This window comes from Schistocerca cancellata, chromosome 10 (assembly GCF_023864275.1).
Source record: "Schistocerca cancellata isolate TAMUIC-IGC-003103 chromosome 10, iqSchCanc2.1, whole genome shotgun sequence".
Lineage (NCBI taxonomy): Eukaryota > Metazoa > Arthropoda > Insecta > Orthoptera > Acrididae > Schistocerca > Schistocerca cancellata.
In genome coordinates, this window is record NC_064635.1 from 93317978 (window position 1) to 93339914 (window position 21937).

Here is a 21937-nt window from a genome sequence, read left to right on the forward strand (position 1 = left end):
CTGGGCTAGTGTAAAAGGTGTCCTTGGCCAAACAGATGCCCTGATGGTGGATAGTGTTGAGACAGCATAAGAGGGATGGGTGTGCAAACTCCTAAACAAAGCACCCATAGTCGAGTTTCGAATGGACAAGGGTCCCCAACAAACTGAGGAGAGTGGTTTGATCGGCACCCCACGGAGTATCATTGAGGACATGTAGGAGATTGGGGAACCTCATACAGCTGCGGGCTGCCAGGTAAGACACATGGGAGGACCAATAGAGTTTCCTATTGATCATGAGCCCCAAAAATTTTGTAGTTTCAATGAATGGAAGAGCAACAGGACGAAGGTGTAAAGATGGTGGGAGAAATTATTTTTGCCGCCAGAAATTCATACAGATGGTTTTATCAGGGGAAAAGCGTAAGCCATTGTCAATGCTCCAGTAGTAAAGACTATCAAGACAGTGCCGAAGACACTGCTCAATGAGACAGGTCTATGGAGAACTGCAATAGATGGCAAAGTCGTCTACAAAAAGAGAACCGGAGATGCCTGGCGGGATACGGGCCATTGCAGGGTTAATGGCGATAAGAAAGAGGATGACACTCAGGGTGGAATCCTGAGGCACACCATTTTCCTGGATAAAGATGTCCAACAAGGCAGAACCCACATGCAACTTGAAAACTCGGTCTTGTAAAAATACCTGAAGAAATCAGGGTTGGTGCCTACGGAAGCCCAACATTTTATGAGTACAGAGGATACCAGTTCTCTAGCAGGTGTTTTAGGCCTTCTCCAAATCAAAAAACACAGCCCAGTCTAGGATTTTCACAGAAAACCATTCATAAAATGGGTGGACAATGTAAAGAGATGGTCAACTGCAGAACGCCACACTCTAAATCCACACTGAGCATCCATCAGTAAATTGTGAGATTCAAGCCACCACACCAGCCAGTCATGAATCATACAAATTCCATCACCTTGCAAATGCATCTGGTAAGATATAGGGGGGGTGGGGGTAGCCAGAAGGGAGGTTTTAGTGGAAAGCACTTGCCCACAAGAGAAAGGTGCTGCAACATCTGAATGTGGATGGTGTCTGGCCCTGAGGTGGAGGATCAGGATGAGCTGAGAGTATAATCTAGCTCTGTCATAGTGAAGACAGATTTGTAGCACTCATGATTCAGAGAAGGAAAGGGTCTCACCCAAGCCCCCTCCACTTGTTTCTGATGGAGGAAGGTAGGGTGGTGGTAGGAAGAGCTGGAAACTTCTGCAAAATGGCATCCCAAGGTGTTAAAGATAGCAATAGCGTCCACAATGAGATCATCAGCTACTGTCAAACAAGAAAACTGGGAATGGATCTTTGTTCCAGAGAGCTGTCTGATGTTGGCCCACATGACAGAGCAATGTGTGGTACTGATAAAAGAACTAGTGAATGAAATCCAGCTAACTCTTTTGCTATCCTGAAGAACACGATGACTCTTTGCATGCGTGTGTTTATAATGAATGAAGTTTTCCAGACTAGGGTGGGGGTCAAAAATGTGGAGAGCACATCTACATGTGCAAATTGCATCGCAGCATGCCTCAGTCCATTAAGGGACTGGGACATGACATGGTAGAGAGGAAGTGTGGGGGATGGAACGTTCTTCAGCAGTAAGGATAACATATCCCAGTAAGGATAACATATCCCACAAATGTGGGATATTCGACCTAGTCATCACAACTGGGAAATCTCATTCTTTGAAGGTCACCAGGGAGGAAGGGAGGAGTAAAGCTGGCAGTTAGCCCTAGAAAGCTGTGATGGGCAAGCTGGGCAGTGTAGAAGGATAGGTCCAAAAGGAATAGGTGCACGAGGAGTTGGACAGGGAAGTGGGTGCTCCCGTATTAAGGCACAGGAGAGGTTAAGTTCGTTAAGCAGGTCAGCCAAGATGGCACCTCTCTGACAGGTCCTGGGGGGGGGGGGGGAACCCCAAAAGGGGTGATTTGCATTAAAGTCACCAAGCAGCAAAAATGGGGAAGGTAGCAGCCAATAGTGACATACCCTATCATGTATTTAAGTGCCTGCCTCTCACTCAATGAAGCAGTCCGATATTCGCCTAAGTCTCTCGATATCTGGCTTACAGACATCATGTTTACTTGGCTTACTTCCATGTACCAGTGAACATTGTTGATTTTGTGAGGTTTTCACTTGTGACCCCGTTGCTTATTGCTTGCTGTTCTTGGTGTCTTTCTCGGTCATCTGTCGTCATGCTTGTCCTTCCTGTCCCGTTCCTCCATTTTGTTTGTTCACGGTCTGCTCCCTTTCAGTTCCACCGCACTTTCCTTCACGGCCAATGCCACAACCACCCTCGTGAGTTGTGGTGACCCAGCCAACAGAGGCCAGTTCTGTTGGGACTCCTCTTTGCCTGATGTGTCTATGACATCTGCGTCTCCAGTCGGCGGTCGGGCGGTCCACTTCCATCTTGCCCACAGTCCTTTACCACACATTCTCGAGCTGAATGTCCCCACCGCTCAAAAACGTGTATGCTGTGTGACAACGAGGGCCACATCCAATCGGCTTGTCGCAGTTGCTCGACTCTCTTCAGTCCTGCCCCTCCTGGGCCTCAAGATACCATACATGCTCTGCAATCTATTGTCCCACTGGATGACCCATCGGTGCGGTAGCTTTTAGCTTTTCCTCACATTCAGCCTTTTCACAGAGGATGACAGTTTTCAGGTCAACACTGGGGCCACTGTCTCCCTAATTAATATGGCAACATACATGTGACTGGGTTCTCTTGAGTTGTCACCTACCTCTCGGCAGTTGGTCACCTCCAGAGATGGTTCAATTCCCCTTCATGGGCAGTTCATTGTCCAGGCAATTTACAAACACGTTCCCCAGCTCCTTACCCTATTTGTCGTCTACTATCCATTGGCTTCGAATATTGTTGACCTGGATGCATTTCAACTGTTTAACTTCTCAATTTCTGATGAAGTTGAGGTTGTTTCCACAGCTGTTCCTTTTCAGGACCTGGGCAATCTGTGCTCAGCTTCTGTGTCATTGTTTGTCACAGATCTCGGATGTGATTCAGATTTTCAGGCACACATCACACTTCGGCTGGAAGTGCAGCCTCACTTTTTCTGGGCCCCACCCCTTCCGGTCAAGCAGGAACTGTATCGGCTCCAGGTTACTGGCATTCTGGAGCCTGTGACTTGTAGTGCCTGGGCGAAACCTTTGGTGGTCATACAGAAACCCAATGGGTCCCTTCTGCTGAGTGGGGACATTGCGCTACTGTCAATGCTCAGTCCCTCATAGACACTTACCCCATTCCCTGACAGGAAGACCTTCTCACCAAGCTTGCCAAGGGAGAGAACTTTTCAAAGATCGACCTGGCTGAGGCATACCACCAGTTACCCTCAGATACCAATTCCTGGAACATCATGATTATCAACATGCCTTTCTGATTGTACAAGTACAAGCACCTACCATTTGGTGACTATTTGGTGCCAGCCATTTTCCAGTAGTTCCTGGAGCAGCTTAGGCAGCCCTGCAGGAATTGTCTGAATGACGTCTTGGGTACAGGTCATTCCCGCCAGGAACACTTACAAAACCTCAGTGCCTTACTTCACACTCAGCAGTCTGGAGGTTTACGCTGTCAGCTAGACATGTGATGTTTTTCTTTCAAACCAGAAGTGGAATACTTAGGCCACTGGCTTAGCAAAGATGCAAAGATGGCATTTGCCCTTCAGGTCATAATGTTGTGGCCATTGAAGGCCCCCCTCATCCCAAGGACTTATCTGAACTCCAGGTATTTTTGGGCAAGGTTACTTATCACTTGAAGCTCTTACCCCAGACTGCCTCTGTAGCTCAATCCCTAATTCACTTGTGTCACAAAGGGGTACCTTTTGATTGTGACCAGGCTTTTCTCTGTTTAAAGGTGATGCTTAACTCTGCCCCTTGCCTTACTTCCTTCTTTCTTTACAGACCACCCCTTGGTTGTGGCAGCTGATGCATCAGCATATGGCATTGGGGCCCTCCTCATGCATCGGAATGTCAATGGCTCTGAACAGCCTATCATTTATGATTCTAAGATGTTTACCCCAGCACAACAGAACTACTCCCAGATTGGAAGGAGGCCCTGGCAATAGTGTTCGGCGTCCAAAAGTTTCACAACTATCTCTTTGGAGCAAAGTTCACTTTCCTGACAGACCATAAACCCTTAGTTATGCTTTTTGGGCTCCACTCCCACATTCCAGAGTGGATAGCTCATCGTATCTAGCACTGGGCATTATTTTTATGGAATTACACTTACACCATCCAGTATAAGCCAACCGCTTATGATGCTAATGCAGACGCTTTGTCACATCTCCCAGCAGGTCCTGAAACTGTGTTTGATGAACAGATGGTCCTCTGTTTCCACATTGATTCCACCCACCAGGACACGCTGAATGCTCTGCTTCTTATGGCTGCTCACATTGCCACGGCTACATGCCGAGACCCTGTCTTGTGGCAGGTCCTCCGCTATGTGGTCCACTGGTAGCCCATCTATATTACTCATTGGATGTGGACCAACTTCAGCCCCTAGCACCCACTGTACCACAGTATCTCCATGGTCGATGATGTCCTTCTGTTAGCCATGGAGTCTGATCCCATCAGGTGGACATCCCTCCAGATTTGTGGCATCAAGTGCTCAGTTTGTTACACTGTGGGCACTGGGGTATGTCCCACATGAAATTTTTGGCTCGTTCGCACATGCATTGGCCAGACATCAATGATGATGTTGACCGGCTCATCCGTGGGTGCACTTTGGTTGCGCGTCACCAGGCAAGCCCCTCCTCAGTCATTTGCACCCTGGCTTGTACCTCACCAGCCATGGAATCACACCCATCTTGATTCTGAGTGCCCGTTTTTGGGGTCTGTGTGGTTACTTATCATTGACACCTACTCCAAATACCCATATGTTGACCGTGTGGCGGCCACCGCCATGGAGGCCACACTCGTGGCCCTGGCCCAGGTTCTCACCACTGAGGGCCTGCCTCACACATTGGTCTACCATAATGGCCAACCAATTCATGGTGTCCTCCTTCCATGACTTCTGTCTGGCCAATGGTATCAAACATATCCTCCAATGGCGCAGCAGAGAGGCTTGGCCACACATTTATACAGCTCACAAAGGCAGTCTGAACATCTCCAACCACATCGGCCCTCACCCTGCTCTTGAGCACCTATCACACCATGCCACTTGACGGACGTAGTTCAGAGGAAATCCTCCATGGGTGACAGCCACAGACCCTGCTGCATTTGCTGATGCCATCCTCTTCCTGCCCCCGCTCTTCGCCTTCTCAGCATTACAGCCCAGCACGGTAGTGTGGGCCCACGTTTACAGGAGCAAGGCGGGTTGGACACCTGCCAGTCATCGCAACCCATGGGTTGCATGTGACATCAGTGCACACGCTGAAAGGGTTGGAGTGCCGCCATCATAACCAGCTCTGCCCACGTTCCCCTGTGGGACTCCCGCCACCAACTCCTCAACCACTACCTCCTTCAGGTACACATGTGGTCCTTGAGTCACCACCACTGCCCCAATTGTTGCCTCCCTGCCAGCCTGACACCAGCCCTCCCCGCCCCCAGATGGATCGGCAGCTCCCTCAGCTGCCATGGCCTCTGGGTTGGCCATCATGAACACCTCAGACGTCCTTTCCATGTACGAGTGGCCTTTGTCGATTTATGAGGTTTTCACTTGTGACCCCGTTGCTTATTGCTTGTTGTTGGTCTTTGTGTCTCAGTATCTTGCTCAGTCATCTGTTGAGTCTGTTTTTCCTTTCCTGTTCATCTGTCTTGTTTGTTCGCGGACTGCTCCTATTTGGTACCACTGCACTTTCATTGACAGCATACCTGCAGCCATTCCGGTCATGGTTACAACAGGGAAGATCAAAGCAAATCAGTAAGAAATTTGAAAGCTCAAAGCGGTCATGAGGGCACAATTTCGTTTCCTGAAAGCAGAGTACAAGGGGGTGCTTCAACACTAAAAGCAGTCGCAAATCCTCATTGTGGGACTGAAGGTGGTGAATGTTTCATTGGAGAACAGTCATGATGAACAGACGTTGCGGTGTCACCTCGGCAGATGCTGAGTGACAGCCTAGGAAGAGGTGCTACTACAGAGTGCAGACACAGGAGGATCCAGCTACATGGAGTCAGACAGAAACATCAGATCGCTTGTGCGGGCTGTCTGTGGAGTCCAGTGCCGAAAAATAGTTTTTAGTTAACATCGGCATCATGGAGGCTGGCCGGCCTAAGGTATTACGTGCCGACACCATCAAAGAGCATCTTCAGGGTGGCAAAAGGAGGACTGTTTGCCTTTGGAGGACTTCTTTGAGCCCTCCCAGTTGATGACTCAAGTGTTGTTTGGCTGGAGGGACGGAGTAAGTCTTCATGGGAGTACTCCTTCTGGCCTTTCTGGCCTACCGGTTGTGTAGCTGGTTGCTTGGGCCCTTGAGGCAAGAGTTCGACGGTTTTTTGCAAAGCAGGACAGAGGGATGGCGATGCTACCTTGACACTGGGCAATTTCATGTCCTCAGAGTTGAATTGGAGGTTGTATGTCTGCCTGGCCACGTCTTTCATGGAGTAAGGGGTAACAAAAACATAAATAGATTCCAGACAGGAGAACACAGGGTTTGTGACTACCCAGTAACTGGATAAGGCACCTTTTCCTTTAACTGGATCTCTTGAACAACGTGCACACCAAGATACACTGGTCACTCCTAAGATGAATTCGCATGGCCGCATTTGCAGTTGATACAGCAGGGGGATAGAGGTGGATGATTGCCCTCGTGCGCATCCCTACCACAGGTGACATGTGGCTGGGTGTTGACAAGATGTTCTAGAGTGGTTAAAATGATGACATTGGTAGCAGCACATTGGGTTTGGAATGTATGGCAATTTGGAAAGTTTACTGCTCAAGCACACACCCCACCCTGAGACTGGCCTACAGCAGGAGGAACGAGAGAATCCGACCTGTCAACACGGGGCTGGGAATTATGAGTCACCCAGTTACCTGTTATGCACAGATGGGCCAGCCTTTAGGAGCACACAGGGAGCAAGAAGAGAAAGAGGACCCTCGAACGCAGAAGCGGAGGAACAAGAGAAGGGGAACAGAGAAAGGAAAATGGAGCGGAAGACAGAGGTGAGATTGTTTGTACATCAGTGACAGAATGCTGGACATTCCCAAGAATACCCCAGACATGTTCCCCAAGGGGAAAAAGAACAGCAAGATGATTGACATACAACACAAAAGGGAAAAGGTGCTGCAAAGCCTGGGGCCCCATGGTAGCCAAGAATGAACCCACCAAGGAATGGCGTGCCCCCGGAGGGGTGGGGGGGCAGTGTTACCAAGCTACCAAGTGGTGGCATGAGAAAAAAAAAACACACACACACACACACACGTTTAACTTATACAAACATTTGGAGCCACTCCACTTACATTACATTGCTAATAAAATTGGTTTGCTATATTTTTACGTGGGGCTCATGTGTCTTGCCCCATGGCCACCCCTCACTCTTCGCAGTCCTGGTTGCAATGGCTGAACAGTTTCTCAAAACCGCACACTCCTGTTGTCAACACTAAACAATACTGAAGGTCACGTAATGAGCAATGTCCACTGAACAGTGGACAACTGGAAGCAGGGGACTAGGAGTGAAGTGACAAATCATTCTATATTCCATGGAAATGTGACTGAAGGATTTGGGTTAGCTGAATGCTGGCTGAACTTTACCTGCCATCATCTTTAGTACCAATAATCACGTGAAGAGGAGGCAGTGTTACAGTATGCAATTCCTCATCATTAACTTGTTGTCCTCTTATTGCACTTTAGAAAATGCTAAATTCAGAAGGATAATTATGTATTTGACGGTAGTGTACTGTCTTCAGCAGAGGAAGTGTTCAGACACAAAGACTGACAATCAGCTCAACAATGCCGCCTGTCACTGAGCAGCATTGTGAGGCGAAGATTTATGGACAATGACATTCCTGAAGTGAACTTGCGTGCCAATGTTCCAACCTGAAAGCAATGGATCATCTTCGGGACGAGTCATAATGGTGACATCATTCCAAACCTGATGTCCAACATCTCTACCTTCTTTGGGTTTAGCTCTCAAGGAAGAATGGGCTGCCATTCCTTCACAGAGGTTCAGACGTCTCAATGAAAGTACAAACAGAAGAGTTCAAGCCACCATAAAGGAGAAGGGTGGACACACTCCATCTTAATGTCCACTAATAGTTGTCCTGATACATTTGATTCACAAGCCTCCCACTGTGGGGTCTCACTACTACTCACCCACTGAGTGCCTGGCACCTCCAGCTCTCGCTTCTTTACTGGGTACAGCATCTTCCTCGAGTTGCCGCCGTCTTCCAGCAGCTGCAACTGTACACACAGAGAGGAAAGCATCTCTTAATAACTTTATTTACTGCTTTAGTGATGTGCTCCTTCTACTATTCCCACATTATGGCTGCAATGACTGGAACATATGTTAATTTTAACACACACTGTTGCCATACTGCGCCTCTAATCAATCTCAGAAGACATTACGAAGAAACAGAAAGCCACATTCATGGTCTGCGTAAAAAGGAAACTTTTAGACAGTGTCAATTAGCACACAACTTTCATGGAATATGCTTGTACATACCACTTCAAAGGAGTGATGCCTTCTTAATGAATGACATTTTAAAAAATGTCATTAATACAGTATGAAAATAATAACATATAACAACCTGTCATATTGTTCATTAGATTTATTTTCATTTTTTATATGGTGAATTTTCGACATGGAACAATATGCACCTTCAGCACTGGAGAGTTTTAACAGCAGCTTTCAGTGAGAAACTATGTGCTTGGCTGTGGAAATAGGTACTCCGTGGGTCACCACACTGTCCTGCTGATGCATAGGCTTCCAAAGGGCAGTTATTTCAATAAATTATACATGCAGTGAGACACAAAAGAGGAATGTTGGAATTATAACAATTCTCTCTTTTATACTGAATGAATGAAAGTGGTCTTTTAAGGTGTGTGTGTGTTTTCTATGACTGTTAAAAATCATCATCATCATCATCATCATCATCATCAACAACAACAACAACAACAACAACAACTACTACTACTACTCCTATACCAATAATGTACATCACAGATGAAAATGGTAAAATAGGTCCAAGCAATAACCACACCTGTAAATTACTAATAAGTACTTTGATCAACTCTTGAACTGTAAACAACTAAATTGTTCCATCATCTTTCAGGTGTGCACTTGGGACAGCGACAATTCTTCTTGTAATATTTCAGCTAGAAACCTCCCAGCAGTCTTCAAGGCGAGTCAGAGACTGAGTTCATAGTATTTGTGCATGCCTATTTATATGGAGAGTCATGTGATACTAAGCTGCTGAGGATTAAAAGCGCATGCATCAAAGATATCAAAGTTGCCACTACTGCACTAGTCATAGTTAAGATTTATATAGCAAAGATAAACATATAAGCGCAGAGTGCAAACAAAATAGTGCTGCTGTGAATCCACCGTGCCTGTAAATAAATAATTAATCTTTGAAAGAGGTAACATCTGTCAGAAGTGAAGATACAGAAATTCTTTCTGAACGAAGGTGTGAAATAAGTGGTTTCCAAGCATTGTCAAGATGAAATCCTTCGTCATGGTTTAGCAGGTTGTCGGCTAGTTGTATTTCTACAGCTTCCTTAACAACTGAGTCCCAGAAAGATGAAGCAGTAGTTAAAATCTTAACATCTATATAATCCATGGCATGGCCAGTAGAAATGCAATGTTCAGCAACTGCTAATTTGTTGGACTGAAGGAGACCTGAGTACCGCTGGTGTTCGATGCATCGTTCCTGTACAGTGCACGTGGTAGCCCTATGTAACATTTTCCACACTCACAAGGGATTTCATAAACTCCCGCCTTTTGCAAGAGCAGATCATCCATAACAGATCCCAACAAGGCTGCAGTCTTAGCGGGTGGGCGGAATATCACATCCACTTTATGTTTCTTCAAGATTCCAGCAATTTTAGAAGAAATATCACCCACATATGGAGAAAGGCTGTAGATTTCACTTCACTTTCCACTTCCTCATCCTTTTCCTGTGATTTTTCTGCAGTTTTTATTTGCAGGACTTTCTTAATCTGCTGTTGCAAATAGCCATTTCTCTGAAATATCGCAAGAAGAATTGTTGAGCTGAGGTCATCCAACAATCTTCACAATTTTAAACCCATATCCGAACCAAAACAAATTTAAATAGGTGTTCCTCAGGGCAGCATTCTGGGCCCGTTGTTGTTTCTAATTTATATCAATGATATACAGGCTCCAGACAGCTCAGCAAAAATTCTACAATTTGCAGATGACACGAGTATCATAATTAGTGATAAAAAACAATCACTGTGTACTAGAGCAGAAAAAATGCTCTCATACATACAGTCATGGTTTTATTGAAAAGGGCTACCATGCTCTAATGTATCAGAGACGAAAATGGTAAAATAGGTCTAAGCAATAACCACACATGTAAATTACCAAGAAAGTACTTTGATCAACTCTTGAACTGTAGATAACTGAATTGTTAGCTAGAATTTCCAGATATTTGATGAAAACATGGAAGCAGATCTACCACCTACAGCAAACAAACAAACAAACAAACAAACAAACAAAACCTGAAAAACAACAAAGCCAGTGGAGAAGAAATAAAATCATCTCAACCATAACTGGTGACAAGCAGAAATGACAACTAACCTTTAGATTATGTCTGAAGAAATATGGGAAACTGGAAAGTGGCTCCTATCCATCCTGTGCACAAAAAAAGTCATAGGCATTATCTAAATAATTGCACAGGTATATATCTGTTGCCAGTGGGCTGTATTATATTTTTAACAATATTACTAAACAAGGTAGAAGTAACACTTGACAGCCATTTGGGAGAATATCAGAGTAGATTTAGAAAGATCGAATCTGGCGCAGAACAGAATTTCAACTTCAAGTCCATACGAATTTTAAGACATAGTTTTAACATTTACAGGTTTTAGAAAAGCGTTTGATTGACAGGTAAACAGTGGGTAAAGTGACTCGAGAACTTGGCATTACACTAAGCTAGCAAACCTTATTCGTGAAACACCCACACACTGAAGCATAAGTAAAGTTTTGGTGTGAAACACCTAAGGCACTCAAAATAACAGGTGAAATGCAGGGTGACAACATGTTTCCACACCACCTCAACTGCATCTTAGAGGAAATAGTAAGATAATTGAAACAAAAGGCAAAGAACATAAGCTGTCACAATGAGACTGGAGACTTCAGGAAAAAGAGATACTGAAATTCAGTGTCTAGTATTTGCAAATGATTATGCCATTCTTTATAAAAATATAACAAATTCAGAAATACAAATCAACCTCTTAGAAGGAATACCTAACAAAGCAGCTTTAAAAGTTCTGTAGAAAATTTTTTTTTAGGACAAACATAAAATAATGACCCAGAAATCCTAGTAACAGATAATGAACAGATAAAGAGGGTTTATAAATTTAAATATTTGGGAGGAAAGATTCAAGGCAATGGTTTCAAAAATATTTGCTGTAGACAAAATAGTATCTAAAATGGAGAAAGCATATGATATAAACATGAACATTTACAACAAGATGTGTGTGTCTAAAAATTTGAAAATACAGCACTACAGCACAGTAGTAAAACCAGATTGTCTCTATGCAAGTGAATGTTTAATGTTGAATTATGAATTATACAAACTTCAAGTCCTAGAATTAAGAATCATTTGACAAATACTCAGACTGCTAGGAAATCCATGAGTATGAATATTAAGAAGTAATGAAGTATATTGCAGCATAGGAAAAACAATTGAAATGCTGCAGAAGAGCTGGACATGTATACAGAGTGAACAGCAACAGGTTAACCAAACAGATTGTTGAGCATCTTTGGGACAAGATGTCAACAACAGGACAGATTCAAGTAGTTAGGAAAGATTTGGAAAGAAATACAAGAAAAAGACCCAGCAGAATGATAGGATTTCAAGAAGAAAGTGTTGCAAATGGAAGCATTCCAAGGCAGGAAGAAGAAGAGGAAGACAGGGTCAGAATCGTCTGAGGAAGAAAAAAAGGATAGATAATGAAGACGAAGGAAACCTGGAAGAAGAACAAAGGAGGAAGCATTGAAATTAGGATGTGGTCATTAGATACCCCAAACAGAAAAACAAAAAGAAGAAGAATGTCTGTGATGTCATTAATATAAAACATCAATATCAAGGGCCCCACACACTTCCTTGGAGCACATCTACAGTTACATCTACAATGTTCCATATAGTTCTATGCAGTGTCCTATGTACCGATATATCTTCAGCCTTGTCATGAAGCTCATTTCATTTGTACATATTTTTTATTTAAACCACCCATCATCAATGCATTATGATGTTGGTACATCATTAGAACACTAAATGTTGGGAGCAAAAACAGAGAGACGTCTTAAGTGAACAGTGTGCACTGTGTTATTGTTATTTATGCAGCCGATACCAATAATGTAACAGTGAGCACACAATGTATGCTTTAAGTCAGCCTTTCCCATCATTGTGTTTTGTGTTGTTGGGGGCATTACATGTGATCTAAGACAAGTTCATATGCCTAGGGATCAAAGGATACAGTTGTCTTTTCCACCATTTTTACGAAGTACATTACCTTGTTCTCACTTAATGTGGACACATTCTTTTAGGTAAATTGTCATTCTATGAATATTTTGTTGACACAAAGCACTGCTACATTTTAATTTAAAATGGCTAAGTGGGCAAAATGAGAACAGTGGTGTTTATGAATATATGGTTTCAATGGTAACGTTTTCACCATGTATGGGGATAATGCCATGGGACAGAGCATGGCAAGGAAAGATTTTCTAATTTAAAGGATGATTGTTTTGACATTATTGACCCTCCATTTTCAGAAAGACCTTCAGCATTTGATGAAGATCATCTGAATGCATTAATCCACGATGATGCACATCATTGCACTCAAGAACCAGAAAATGTGATGAAGTATGACCATTCCGTCACTGTGCAGCATTTGAATACAATGGAGAAGGTTCAACAATAAAGCATACGGATACCACATGCCAAACCATATAAATCAGTGGTTGGCCGTATGTACATTAACCTCTTGCTTGTTCTTCATTAGAGGGTGAATACCACTGACCATTTCTAACCTGTATTGTTACTGATGACTAGAAATTTTGTTTTTATGCTAATGTAAGACAAAGAACGGAAATGAATGCTTTAGTCCAAACAAAGCATCAGTGCCACATAGACTTTTGAGCATCCACACAAGATAATGTTATCGATATTGTGCAGAGGTCCGGTGTTAGAATATTGCTGCGGGATGTGGAAGCCTTATCAGGTGGGATTGACAGAGGACATCGAAAGGGTGCAAAAAAGGGCAGCTCATTTTGTATTATCACGTAATAGGGGAGAGAGCGTAGCAGATATGATATGTGAGTTGGGATGGAAGTCATTAAAACAAAGACTTTTTCATTGCGGCGAGATCTATTTACGAATTTTCAATCACCAACTTTCTCTTCTGAATGCGAAAATATTTTGTTGAGACCAATCTACATAGGTAGGAATAATCATCAAAATAAAATAAGAGAAATCAGAGCTCCAACAGAAAGGTTTAGGTGTTCATTTTTGCCATGCGCTGTTCGGGAGTGGAATGGTAGAGAGATAGTACGATTGTGGTTGGATGAACCCTCTGCCAAGCACTTAAATGTGAATTGCAGAGTAATCATGTAGATGTAGATGTAGGTGACCATGTGGTGCACTACGAGTTGCTTGCATGAGGTGTAACTTTCCTATTGGTATTTATTGTCAACAACAGACATCTTGCAGATATAGTCCCAGAAAAACATCCAGGAAGACTGTGTGAAGTGGTGCTATTCCACAGTAACAGTCACCAGCATTCTGCTAGACTGGCAACAAACACTATAGAACAACTGGATTGAGAAGTCATTTTGCACCCACCCTTTTCATCTGATCTTGCACCCTCAGATTTCATCTTCTCTGCTCTCTGTTCAATGATCTTGACATACTTCCTTTGGGGTGAAAATACACTTTGAACATGGCTCTTTGCTACAAAATCACATGATTTCTACAGTTGTGGATCCAGAAAGTTATCCCAACAGACTGAAGTGAACAGCGAAACAAAGTATATTATTTATGATGATTTAAGTCTCCAGTAGGTATAGTCTGAGTTTTTTAACTTGTAGGAAACACTACAGTGTTATGCATCAGCCTAAGATGTTCGATTGGCCATGAAAGGGTTAATCTGGAAATAAGCAGTAAAAGGCTAAGCCTGGAATAACATTTGTTGCGTTCTGTCCCTCTGCCAACCAGATAAATTGTCATAAACCTGCAGGCCAACTGCGTGAGGAGTTGTGGTGGACAGATTTAATGCAAATGTCATAGAGGGGATGGGATGGCAGAGGGTGTAACATAGGAGGTAGAGGTACAGGTACAGGTACAGGTACAGAGCTAGGCATGGGAAAGGGCAGTGTAGGGGTGGCTAGTACTGAGGGAAGGATTGTGAAACGTAAGTTAAGGGGAACTCCAAAATTTTCAAATTAGGGAAGCTGGTATGGGAGTAGAGGGGGTGAGAGGAGTATGAGATGGGTCTCGAGAATGCAGTACACAAGTTGTGAAGCCACCAACAAGTCAGCCACCTTGTACTCAGTAGCATGTTGTCACCGGGTAGTCAATAACACTCTTGGCAGGTGAGGGATTGATAGTAACTGTGGCACCCAGATGGGTCAGGCTATTTCACACATCAGTCAGGTGGCAAAATTCATTACTACTTATCGTAGTATGCCTATTTGTAATGTTTGCTTAACATTACAATGACAAATTTCTAAATGTCAATTTGGTACTTAAAAATTTGTCTTTTTTCTCTTTGACCACATTTCCCTCACAATCTACCACAGTACACATTTTCAATGCAACTGCACATTTGTAACCAATCTTACATAGTTACAATAACACCGCCAATTTTCAGTATGAATTATGTATGACATACTTAACATCCAGTGTTATGTTACAGTATAGAATTTTGAAAAACTGTTTCACAAAAATTGTTTAGCACACCACCAATGGAATATTAATTTCAAAGAAAAAGATGAAAAATAAAGTACCACATAATAAAATATGAAAGTCATAACTTTAATGTGTAATTAAGCTACTGAAGAAAGCAAATATCTCACCTGCCAACAGCTCCTCCATCCTCAACTTCTGTGGCATCTGCAAAAATATTAAGAAGCTGAATAACTTTACATCAACAGAATTTGAGTGTAAATCAAACATCTTGATATGTGGCAGTGGTTGTCTTCTCACTGCACATGCTCATTTTAATGTCAAGAAGTTGCTAAACTAAAATAGTGATGGAGATTAGGAATCAGGTGCTGTGGCAAGTACATACATGTGAAATTTTATAAAAGTGAGATTGATGAAAACTGCATAATGATCCAAGTGAAGAACCACAAAATATTTTAATTTTAATTGTCTGAGTTCATTACAGCTGCCATATACAGCCACTGTCACAGAGAAGGACAAAGGTGCCCACAAAAAGCAAGTCAACATTGGTGTTTGGAGGCTGGTGTAGGGACACTGCCAGTGACCGAAATAAAGGTACAGCATAGTTTGCTGGAATGAACACCTCTCATGAAAGGGGGAAGGAATAACAGACCATTATAAAATTACAGACTGTCACAGTTAGGAGATAGAGAAATTATGTCATGTACAATTCTGATAGTGTCTCCATTGGATTTCAAGTTACTGAGAACCAGCGGATCCCAAAGTGTTGAGCCACAACATTTCAAGTGGCACATGTCGCAAATGACATGCCATGTAGTGTAGCAGAGTTGTGGCAGCTTACAACTATGTGACTCACTTTCTTTTGTATTAGTAGTGTGATGTTGATAGGAAGCCATAAAGGTCACATGATTACCGGGAATCCTGATCGAAACAATTTAAACTATCTGCAAGTACTGTAATGACTGCATACCTACAAAACTGGAGGACACTGGTCTCAACAATACATTATGATTTTATGAGCTTTGTCTATTTAGGGGTGTACTAACCTGTTCCAGAGTGTTGTTCTGTTAGAGTAATTCTTCATCAAAGTTCATATTTTGGATTCCAACATGCCAATAGCTGCTCTAGAGGTAAGGAGGTTTAATGTGTTGAGGGTAAGCCCACAGATACTTAACACGCATGGCCAGCACATAAGTTTTCATTTCAATTAAGTCGCACTACCCTGTTAGGGAGCTTCTTACAGATGCAAGCAGTTTGTTCAAGGTACATTGTTGGTTAGGGTTTGGATAGTTATTTTCTATGTGAATTATGTATTTTGTGTTGATTAGCACATGCTCAGTTAGCCCCCAAACTACACTCAATAGCTCTTGTTGTTCACACTGCTACAGCAGACTGCAATGTGATTGAAATATAGCACTGTAGGCATCCAAATCGCTATTGATGGCATTCTCCTGTAAAAATGCATCAGTGGCAACTGGCATCAGTGTATCAGCCTCACTGATTTGTACCTGTACACACAGAACAAGTGAGACTTGTGTGTTTCATAGTGAATGACTAGGCGGAAGCCACTTCATACTGTGGACAGTGTTAAGGTGATATGCAGAAAAGTATATCTAATTTACAAAGAAGATAGTGTAGGTGTCTTGAAGTGTACTATGTGACATTGGTAGCAATGATATATGGCATCATAAATCACAAATACTGTAACAGCCTAGCACATATTCATAGTAACACTGCAGAGAGCAACAATGACTGCATGAAGAACCAGCATAAAGGTGTGGGAGTTTAAACAATTGGAAAATTTTATATCCAGCAACTAAAGGAACTATATGCCAATTTGGATACACAGCTTAACCAACAAAACTATCATCAACAAGTGTGGTACTCAGTACTGATGACCTAACATCAGGTATTCCTTTCAGGGACTGCTGTTACAACTTTTACAAGAAACTAATGTAACATTTACACAAAATCCAACTGCAATGTAAATTTGTATTCCTTGACATGCATAAGGCAAGTCCTACATCACTTGGAGGGGAAAGGAAATTTCAAAAGTAATTTCTTTGAAGTAATCTGTAAGAGCACAGTTTGACAGAACTACAGGCAATGCATCATTATCCCATTTTGGTATATTCGAGCATTTAATTGGGAAGCTGTTGGAGCAATTGCTGTGGACAATTTTGAAGCAACTTTGTATTTTGGCCGTGCATATCTCCGTGGTCATGGCTAACAGGGATGGAAGCTGATATTATGACAGCAGCAACACAATGTGACTAATGTGAACACATCCAATAAAGAGGAAACTGCAAATAAGAATTTTTTGTCGAGTAGTGACTTGAGCAGGAGCGTAATTGGACTGGGGCAGCCCAACAACTAGGGTCCCAATGGCAGTCAAAGCAAAGGAAATACAAGAAATTAAAATGGAAACAAAAAGTGGAAAAATAGGTAAAAACATCTGACTAAACACGTCCACAAATGTCCATAGCTCATTGAGGGGCTACAGCAGTGGTCTGGAATTAGTCCTCTGAAAGTGAACTAAATGGATTTTGGTCCACTCAGCTTGTGTCAGTTGCTAACAGGATGTGGCTTAACTTCCAGCACTGCTGTACCTCATGAGAAACAAGTACTTTTATTCACTCTGTGAAGGCAGTACAGAATTCTCTGACCAGTCACTTGCACAGAAATTGGTGGTGGTGACTGCACTGAAGTCATTCCATGTGGTACTGTGTTACAATCATTACTGTATGCCTCCTACCAGATTTAAACACATGATAATGAATTTAATAATGGTTACCGAGAGCGAAGGATGCTTGCACAAGGTAGACCAGAGTGGAGAACCGCATCAAACCCCATTCGGACTGACAATAACAATAACAACAACAAGAACAACTGCAGTCCATAAACTGGGTGAGTATGAGCCTAATACCAAGTGGTGCTTACTTTACAAACTGATTTTCTGCTACATCAGTTCCATACTGACTTCCCTCCTACCTCCCTCCCACCCACCCTACCTCCCTCCTTTCGCACTGCAGTTCTGCAAGTATGAAGTGTCTGAGATGAGAGGCAGTATAGTTACTTCCCACTCACCAAATCTATCACTCTTACTGAAGGGTGCAGTGATGTAAGACAGATTGTGATTTAGTAAGCAAATTGAGTGCACGGTCTTGCTATTGTAAGGTAGCTCTGATTGGGACAAATGACCGACAGTCGAGATCAGATGGCCTCTAACAAAGCTGTGTTTAGTCAGGCTGTGGAGGATGCATGGGGAAATTACATGATGCAGTGTCCACAGTTGCATTTTTCCTCCATTACATGAAGGAAGAACAATCTCTGGACAAAGTTCATTGCTATAGCCCAGGATTCAGACAAGAAATAAACACGTTTTGTCCAACAGAAATTAAATGTCATATTGTTTCTTATTCTACATACAGCATGAGGAAACACATGTACTCCATCAAATAAATGCAGCATACAGACCAATTTCTATATATAAACACCATTTAGAAACTACAAATTATCCTACTGCCCTGTTTTCTTATTTGGTCATGAGAGACTTTCCAATTTGTAATTTGCCTCTGTGTGTGTGTGTGTGTGTGTGTGTGTGTGTGTGTGTGTGTGTGTGTGAGAGAGAGAGAGAGAGAGAGAGAGAGAGAGGAGAGAGAGAAGAGAGAGAGAGAGAGAAGAGAGAGAGAGAGAGAGAGAAGATATATTTTGCACATTTTTGGCCGAGTCTCATGGGTGGCAATAGAGTGGGAGAGAGATGAATTTGACATAACAAAAAATAGCCCTAAAAAGGGGGCTCTCTTGATTTATTCATTTCATGTATGTAGGCAGAGAGCAAGTAAAGAGAATGTAATACTCAAAATATTAAATTAAAACAAATTTATTTCAGGTACAAGGATAATGCCAACTAGAACTAGCTCAAATTTCCTTCTCTCATCTTTGATATTTTTCTGTCACCAAGAGATTTTGTGCTGGCTCTCACTGACAGAACACTGCACAGCAGAACAAGGAAAGAAAGTAAAATGTTCTCAGTCCATAACATTTTATCCAGAATGCCCCATCATTTCTGACTTCAGTCATGCACCCTGGCACTGAATTTGTGAGGCATTGGACCCATTTGTCAGAAGAGGCAACCCCACCGAGGCTTCAAAAAAAGCAGTCCAAAAGAGCATCAGCTATAAATGGTGTGTTTCACAACCAGTTCTCTGTGTGTTCGTGCTACTTACACACACATAATTTCCATTGTGTTCAAGTGAGCAGTCTCTCACAGCCAGTCCATTACATTAATGTCTATGTTGGACAGCTGCAGTTGAATGAGCAGACCTATACACAAGTGAATATTCCTCCTGTAGCATGAATTCCCCTCCACAATACAGCATTCAAACTAAATGCAGCACCACTTTCTTCAAAATGTGGGCATACGGCCTGCTACTGAGGAAGCATTCCTGCTCCTCTCACAGAAATCCGACGCCCCCAGCGGGGAAACGAAACCGACGCCCCCAGCGGGGAAACGAAACCGACGCCCCCAGCGGGGAAACGAAACCGACGCCCCCAGCGGGGAAACGAAACCGACGCCCCCAGCGGGGAAACGAAACCGACGCCCCCAGCGGGGAAACGAAACCGACGCCCCCAGCGGGGAAACGAAACCGACGCCCCCAGCGGGGAAACGAAACCGACGCCCCCAGCGGGGAAACGAAACCGACGCCCCCAGCGGGGAAACGAAACCGACGCCCCCAGCGGGGAAACGAAACCGACGCCCCCAGCGGGGAAACGAAACCGACGCCCCCAGCGGGGAAACGAAACCGACGCCCCCAGCGGGGAAACGAAACCGACGCCCCCAGCGGGGAAACGAAACCAACGCCCCCAGCGGGGAAACGAAACCAACGCCCCCAGCGGGGAAACGAAACCAACGCCCCCAGCGGGGAAACGAAACCAACGCCCCCAGTGGGGAAACGAAACCAACGCCCCCAGCGGGGAAACGAAACCAACGCCCCCAGCGGGGAAACGAAACCAACGCCCCCAGCGGGGAAACGAAACCAACGCCCCCAGCGGGGAAACGAAACCAACGCCCCCAGCGGGGAAACGAAACCAACGCCCCCAGCGGGGAAACGAAACCAACGCCCCCAGCGGGGAAACGAAACCAACGCCCCCAGCGGGGAAACGAAACCAACGCCCCCAGCGGGGAAACGAAACCAACGCCCCCAGCGGGGAAACGAAACCAACGCCCCCAGCGGGGAAACGAAACCAACGCCCCCAGCGGGGAAACGAAACCAACGCCCCCAGCGGGGAAACGAAACCAACGCCCCCAGCGGGGAAACCAACGCCCCCAGCGGGGAAACCAACGCCCCCAGCGGGGAAACCAACGCCCCCAGGAAACTGACAATCGGCTAGTACTACCTGTTGTCACCACTTATTCCCCATTATGTCTGGACCCTCGCGGCTGCTAAACTACTGTTTGGTCTTGGTAAGACAACTTATCTGTGAAAAGTACATTTTTCCACATTGCATTCAGATGGAGCTCTGGCTGCCAGCCAGTGTAACATTTCCTCACTGAGTTCCTGTTTTATAGTGGATCATTGTGCGTGGAGTACAGCTTTCCTTGGCCCTCAGTTAACTGCATCATTGGAACTGGGAAGTTGGTCACTCACTACAACTGCTTCGTATCTAGGGGACGGATTAGTTGGCTCTTACAGGCAAGCTATGTGTTATACTGCTGTGGGCTCAGTATCTTGAGCCAGGCATTCTGCTGATAGTGCCTCCTTCAACAAAATTCTTTAAAATTCTGTTTATAGTAGGGGTAGACTTCTGACATTCCAAAGATTCATCAATCACACAGGTTGATATTTTATCCAAAGTTCCCAATACTCAGGCAACTTCCATTCCCATAGTCACACTTGGGGTGAATTTGTATAGCTTTAAAAATGCACGTTACTACCCCTTAATATTTGTCATGTCAACACAGGATACATAGAAATTCACGACTCTGCCAGATATGTGACAAGCATGGATGGAAAGCCAAATCATCTGCATACTGCAGACATTTGCTTAACCTTGCACAGCTTACACTGAGGACAGGCCACATATTTGAACAAAATTTCCTTAAACATTTTTGCCATTTATCAGCATGACAAGAGAGAAATCAGCATTGGACTAATATGCCATTTCTGATGACTAACACCTCTGACAATACCTCAGTTACAGTCATCCACTCACAAGCAGCACCACAGGAATATCACAGTCAAGCAAACATTAATGGTTTGAGTGGAGCCAGGGCATGGGTAACGACAACCAAAGGTGTATTCATTTATTTCTTATGTCTGTTACTTGTAATTAGGGTCTCAGTGATGTTCTAAGGCCTTCCATGACATCTTCCACTGATCTGTGCCCGCAACTATTGTTGCTATGATGGTCTAACACAAGACTGCAACTCACCTCGCCATCACCTTCCTTATCTTCCCCTTCTCCCTGTTCCCTTTTTCGAGCACGATATGCAGTACACTAGGACTCCCAAACAAGACAAACATTGTGTGATGAAATCCTGAATAGTATTGTAAACCCCGTGAAGAAATTTGATCTCTTTTTGCTGTAGAAATGTTTGTGGAAGTGCACTTCACAATGTTGATATTGTGCTGGACTATACACAAGCACTGTAATGGAAAGTGAAGTTATAGTTTGGCACATGTGACAGATGAGATCTGATGGAATATGATCAAATGTTTTGTTGCAACACTTGGCTTACCTAGGCCTGCAACTGGATGATACTGTGAATCATTAGTTTTACTGTTTCTATTCTTTGCCATGAGGTCTGGTTTGTGTTCAAATAGCTATATCAAACTTGGCACCCATTCTACATCTACATCAGTAAAGGCACATAAGTG

At 43.7% G+C, this 21937-nt stretch overlaps 1 protein-coding gene across 1 annotated transcript; it reads left to right on the forward strand.

Annotated features, from left to right (window-relative positions):
• The first annotated feature begins 17440 nt into the window (after window positions 1-17440).
• LOC126106156 (basic salivary proline-rich protein 1-like) lies at window positions 17441-21712 on the forward strand. The gene is made up of 3 exons (XM_049912397.1): window positions 17441-17501; window positions 19520-20423; window positions 21649-21712. The coding sequence occupies exons 1-3, from the start codon at window positions 17441-17443 to the stop codon at window positions 21710-21712; spliced, it is 1029 nt and encodes a 342-aa protein (XP_049768354.1).
• Window positions 21713-21937: the final 225 nt, after the last annotated feature.